General features: G+C 42.5%; 2 protein-coding genes across 6 annotated transcripts in view; one reads left to right on the top strand and one right to left on the bottom strand.

Moving 5' to 3' along the window:
- Foxm1 (forkhead box M1) overlaps nt 1-258 on the bottom strand; it is a 17,874-nt gene extending 17,616 nt beyond the window's left edge. The window contains exon 1 of one of the 2 annotated variants that reach the window (XM_048787702.1): nt 107-258. The gene's annotated coding sequence lies outside the window, so the exon portion shown is untranslated. The remainder of the gene's footprint in view (nt 1-106) is intronic. The other variant, XM_015500762.2, reaches the window with a different exon arrangement.
- Nucleotides 1-5,920, top strand: Rhno1 (RAD9-HUS1-RAD1 interacting nuclear orphan 1). Of its 4 annotated transcripts, XM_048787703.1 has the most exons (4): nt 1-117; nt 1,514-1,683; nt 3,136-3,387; nt 5,044-5,920. In XM_048787703.1, the coding sequence occupies exons 3-4, from the start codon at nt 3,220-3,222 to the stop codon at nt 5,596-5,598; spliced, it is 723 nt and encodes a 240-aa protein (XP_048643660.1). In that variant the 5' UTR covers nt 1-117; nt 1,514-1,683; nt 3,136-3,219; the 3' UTR covers nt 5,599-5,920. The 4 variants fall into 4 exon arrangements, with proteins under 4 accessions (XP_048643660.1, XP_048643661.1, XP_015356246.1 ...); XM_048787704.1 differs by lacking the exon at nt 1,514-1,683; XM_015500760.2 differs by lacking the exon at nt 1-117 and having other exon boundaries at nt 297-1,683; nt 3,136-3,345.

Raw genomic sequence — 5,920 nt, 5'->3', positions numbered from 1 at the left:
CGGCGGGACCCCGGTCTGGCGCCCTCCGTCTGCTCGGCCCCCCGCACGCGCGTTCGCCTTTTCCCGCCAGGCGACGCTGCCCTGGCTCCCCTCCGGCTTTGCTCACCGTCTTTAAAGGTCTGAGTTAGTCTGTTTGCGTCCCGCGGAGATCGCACTCCGCCTACATCCAGTTAGAGGGTCGGGTTCCCCCGACAGCGGGCGGCCTGCCGTCCTGTTCCAGGGCGGGTCTCCAACCCACGCGCGCGCACTCCCCAGGAGCCCTGGCTCAGCGCGGCGTCTTGGCGTCTTCTCCGCGGGTCTCTCTTCCCCCTCTGAAGCCAAACCTTTAGAAGGACTAGTGCATATTCAAATTTTGTCGAGCCGCTGCTGTGTGCCAGGCACTTCTAGAGCCTGAAAATACAACCACAGACGAGGTCCTTTCCTTCCCCCGAGCATCCTCACAGAGCAGACATTGTCCAAGAACCAAATAAACACATACTTAATTATAGCTGTAAAGTGACAAAGTAGGTCAGTGATACTTTGATTTTTTTTATTTTCCGTATCGGGGATTGAACCCAGGGACACTTTACCACCGAGCGACATCACCAGCCCTTTTATTTATTTATTTATTTTTAAAATTTGAGACGGTCTCACTAAGTTGCTGCGGCTGGCCCCGAACTTGTGGTTTTGGCCTCAGTCCCCCGAGTGGATGGGATGATAGGCCGGACCCCCACCGCCTTTATTATTTTTTTTTTGTAGCGGGTGGGGCCGGGAGATGGGGGACCAGGCCTCCTATTTTGTCCAGGTTGGTCTTGAACTCCTGGCCTCAGGTGATTCTCCAGCCTATTACTTATGATGAGATCTTACCTTAGGACAGGGAAGGCTTTTCTGATGAACTGAGGCTTCCTGTAAAAGTGGGTGCCTTCTACAAAGAAGGGAGGGAAAGTCTAAGTAGTTGGAATTATGTGTGCGCTAGCTGCCAGTCTGTAGGAGGCATGCTGAGCACAGAGATTGAAGTGAAGCTGAGAGGTTTGAGCTAAGACACTTGAATGGGTGTGGTGCCAGAGGAGGCAGAGCCTTAGCCAGTTTCTTGAACATGTCAGAGTTCTACCTTGGAGTCTTTGCATTTACTCTTCTCTTAACCTGGAATTTTTGCTCCTGTCTTTCCATTACCTGTTTTTTTCTCCTTTCTTCACTCAGGTCAGGTAGGCCTTCCCTGACAAACCTGTCTACAAAAGCATAAAGCCATTGAAACCCCTTGTTGGGTTTGGTTTTTCTTCACTTCCCAACTAGAATGTAAGTCCTTTTAGAGTGGAGATGTTATGCCTTTTTCTTTTTTTATATCTCCCTCCACTGCTTTGTCATTTAAGTCACAGTGTATAATTTTTTATTGTTGATCAAATGAATGAATAGTATAGTACTGTATAGTAGAACCATTCTGCCCTATTGTGTGGCTTTCCAGTGTGCTCAGCGGCAACTCCCATTTCATTCTCTACCTACTGTATTCACACTTGTCTGTCCCACCATTCCACAGGAAAGGCTCTTAGTAAAGTTCACGGGTTACTAGATCCAATGGACACATTATCTGCGGACCTTGCCTCTGTGTGTCAGCCTCCCCTCTCCACTGACAGCCTGGATTTAGGCCCCCATCATTTCTCACTTAGATGACTCAGTAACCTCCTAACAGGTCTTCACACTTCCAAGGTAATTGTTCTCCTTTTATACTGTGGCCAGGATAATCTGTATAAAGTACACAAATAAATTTAAAAAAATTAGGATGTTTATGAAACAATTTGAAAATTTGAACACTTCCTGGTTATTTTACAATATTAAGGAATCTGAATTTGATTTATTTAGTTATGTAAATGGGAATGATATAATGATTCACAATATATGTTCTTCAACATAGTGTAGGGGTGGGGTTAATGGGTCAGAGCATGGTCAGGTCAGGGTTGGTCATGGATTGATGGTGGTTGGAGCTGTGTGATGAGTACATGGGGCCCATTATATTAGTCTACTTTTATTTATATTTGAAATTATCTGGGATGAAAAAATAAGAAAAGCCAAATATGATCATATTCCTTCGCTTGAAAATACTCAACTACTCAGGCTCAAGTCCAAATCCTATGGTTTCACCTGGTTTTTCTACCTGACACTGACAACATGTCCAGCCTCATTTCTTACCCTTTCTTTTCATACTCTGTACCCACCCACACCGAGTTTATAATTCCCAAATTACCAAGATGGGCTTTGTATATGCTGTTCCTCAGGCTGGAAAACGCTCCCTGCCTTTTGCTTCTCCAAGCCATTCCATTCATAGGTCAGGAATAACCTTGTCCAGAAAGCCTCTCATGAAGCAAATGGTAACATTATATTGAAATATATTGTACTGTTTGTGTTGAAAATGTCTGTTCTCTGCTGGACTTTCAGTTCCTTTTCTTTTTTGCAGTGCTAGGGATAGAATCCAATCTCCATGCATGCTTGGCAAGCAGTCTACCACTAAGCTACTGTCCAACTCTGAGGTCTTTGAAGATAGGAACCTCTGTATTGCTCCAAGAGTTTGGCATTTAATAAGTGATTGTTGAATAAATATTCTTTTTTTATATTCCCAGCATCCAGTATGGCAGTTAACATGAGCTCAATAAATATTTATTGAATAAGCCTTGTTGGATATGAAAATTGTGTTTTTGCTTGGTGGTATATGTATTAGTATTAGAAGCTGTGGTTGTTGGGTGCAGTGGTGCCTGCCTATAATCCCAGTGACTTGAGGGACTGAGGCAGGAGGATCACAAGTTCAAAGCCAGTCTTAGCAACTTAGTGAGTCCCAAAGTAATTTAGCAAGAATCTGAATCAAAATTAAAAAAAAAAAAATGGCTATGCTTGGGCTGGGAATGTAGCTCAGTGATAGAGTGCTCTCGCCTTGAACGCATGAGGCCCTGGGTTTGATCCTCAGCACCACGTGAAAATAAATAAATAAAAATAAAGATATTGTGTCCATCTACAACTTTAAAAAAAATAAAAGAAAAAAAGGCTGTGTTCCTCACAATCTTTTGAAGTCAAGGTGGTAATTTCTGGTAGAATTGACTGGCAGGGTATCAGGAAGAGCTGGGGAATCATCTGAATTGTTTTCTCACAGCTTTTGTTTCTTCTCTGCAGGCATGGGTTTGAATTGGAACCTACTCCACAACCCAAAGGCAGCCAGCACCATGTGGTTACTAACTGCCCTTCATTCACCTATTGATGCCTCCCAAAAGAAGACTCTGCCAATCTTCCCGCAAAGCTCAGCTGTTATTCCACCAGCAGCCACTGGAGGGCCCCAAACATCACTATGGAGCTCCACAGAAGCCCATCACCCACACTAGACAGGTGCCCAGCAAGCCTATAGACCACAGCACTATCACTTCTTGGGTAGGGGATCCTTACTTTGATTTTTACTGTTAGGCTTTTTAGAATGTCAACTCTTAATTGTTGGGCATGGTAGCACACAGCTGTAATCCCAGCAACTAGGGAGGCTGAGGAAGGAGGATTGCAAGTTGGAGGCCAGTCTCAGCAACTTAGCAAGGCCCTAAGCAACTTAGTGAGATCCTGTCTCAAAATAAAAAGATCTGTTAACTCTTCTTGAACCAGGGCTTCCAAAGAATAAGGTCCATGAAAGCAATGTATGCTTTCCTGTGGTCAGCCATCTTCCCTGGTATATCTTCTTTTCTTAGGTCAGACCCAGGTATGGAATTGGAGTCTTTACTACCACATTCCTCTGCAAAAGTTTGGTGTTAAAGTTTCATTTCCTAGTAAGTAGGTGAGAAACCAGACCATTGGCAGACAAATAAAAAATGAGACTGTTCCCTGAACTTCATGTCAAAGATAGAGTATTTAGCTAAGTACTCTGTCCACTGTTTAATGGATTGAAGCTTGACAAAAAGAAAAAATCACCCAAAATGGCACATACCATATTTGCCTTAGTGAGGCTGGGGATGTAACTCTGTGGTAGAGGGTTTGCTTAGCATTCACAAGGCCCTGGATTCAATCCCCAGCACAAAAAAGGAGGTGGGGTAGTGGGTGGAGATCCAGGAAGAAAATATAGCTACTATATAACAGAAATAGTATAGTAAAAAGGCCAAGAGCATATGCTGTGCTTAACAGTGCTTAATAAATATAATTTGATCAGGACAGCTTGGAAGAAGCATATTACTTCATTATTATAGAAGCAACTTACAGTTTAAAATTCTGTGGATGAGAATGAACACTTACGGAGTACTCATTGTGTGCCAGGTCCTATGTTAGTCACTTTCTGTATATGATCTTGTGCCCTATTCTTGCAGTCTGACATTTATTTACTTAAGGCCTTCTGTGTGTCAGGCACTTTGCAAGATGTTGGGAAGTCAGTGGTGAAAAAGATTACTGGTTGTTGCCTTATGACTTTTGTTTTGTTTTGTTTTCTTTTTTCTTTTTTAATCTTTTAGGTGTAGTTGGACACAACACAATGCCTTTATTTTTATGTGGTACTGAGGATGGAACCCGGGTCCCACCCCTGCTAGGCGAGCGCTCTACCGCTGAACCACAATCCCGGCCCTGTTTTGTTTTCTTTTTGTTTTTGAACTAGGCATTAAACCCATGCCTTGAGCATGCTAAGTATGTGCTCTATCCCAATCCTGCCCTCACGTAGTTTAAAGACAGTTAAACATTTGTAGCTATATGATGTGATAAAGTGAAAGAAGCATTGTCCTCTCTCTTATATAGGAGGAAACTGAAACCAGAGAGATTGAATAACTTGCCTAAAGCTCATATTCTATTATTATTGTTGTTGTTGTTACCATTATTAGTATTATTACATATTTTTGTGGTGCTGGGGATTGAACCCAGGGCCTCATGCATGCTAGGTATAGCACACTACCACTGAGCCACACCCTTGACCCCTTTATCTATTATTATTGTCTTACTAGATAACTATTTTTGTTCTGTGTCCATTACTATAGTGGGACCGCATTTAGGGTTCTGCTCTTTGGATGTCATTTTCTTGCCTACTTGGTTCACTTTTTTTTTTTTTTTTTTTTTTTTGATCCTTAGGTAACACCTCAGTTTGACACAACAGTAGAAAGCTGTTTCCCAGCCCACCGGAAACATCGTCACCAAGACGAAGCAAGACATTCAAGCCGAAAATCTACCTGCAAGTTTCCATGTCTAACCTTTGAGAGTCCACAGCTGTCTTCCAGTTCAGAGACACTGGGGATCCCCTTAGTAAAGGGATGCCCCAATCAATCAGGAAAGGACATTTCCAGAAAACCCTTAATTCCAGTGCTCAGTCCCCAAAGCTGTGGGGAACTGTCAGCAAATGCATTTCAGAACTTTCCTTATGTGTTTATTCCGCCTGGTATCCAGACCCCAGAGTCATCATCTGTGAAGGAGAACTCCTTTTCCCCAGATCAGAGGGAAAACAGCCTTGTAAGCTGTGTCCTTCAAACTAGTACTCCTACCAGCCCAGAACCTGGACCTATTCTGGTTAAAGACACCCCTGAAGAGAAGTATGGGATAAAGGTCACATGGAGGAGACGAAGGCACCTGTTGACTTACCTCAAGGAGAGAGGGAAGCTGAACAGTAGCCAGTTCCTTGTAAAAAGCTGACTGGATTTCTCAGACATCATGTTCTCTCATCATAGTCTCAGAAATTGCTAAATTTCATGAAGTTGATAAAGTCATTTTTTCTGGTTTATAACAGACTTTATTGAAAGAATAAAATAGAATAGTGCCAACAGAAAAAATATTTTAACTAGAGCCCTAGAGTAGCAAGGGAATTCAATTCCCAGATTAAAAATATTTCATAAACAGTTGAATTTAGTGTCATGAACTGTTCATATTTTTCTTTTATTGTTTAAAATTTGTAAATATCTTGCATTAACTGTTTAAAATGTATGTAAATAAAGGGCTACAGAAGGTTCTTAGAGAA

Source organism: Marmota marmota, unplaced genomic scaffold (genome assembly GCF_001458135.2).
Source record: "Marmota marmota marmota unplaced genomic scaffold, marMar, whole genome shotgun sequence".
NCBI classification, from domain to species: Eukaryota; Metazoa; Chordata; class Mammalia; order Rodentia; family Sciuridae; genus Marmota; species Marmota marmota.
The sequence above is the reverse complement of the archived record's forward strand: the minus strand, read 5'-3'. Positions and strand labels throughout refer to the sequence as shown.

Bases quoted from the DNA above. Each gene is read 5' to 3' on its own strand.
- Rhno1 (XM_048787704.1), top strand. From the start codon at position 3,220: ATGCCTCCCAAAAGAAGACTCTGCCAATCTTCCCGCAAAGCTCAGCTG. The intron at 3,388-5,043 runs GTAGGGGATCCT...TTTGATCCTTAG, and splicing joins ACAGCACTATCACTTCTTGG to GTAACACCTCAGTTTGACAC.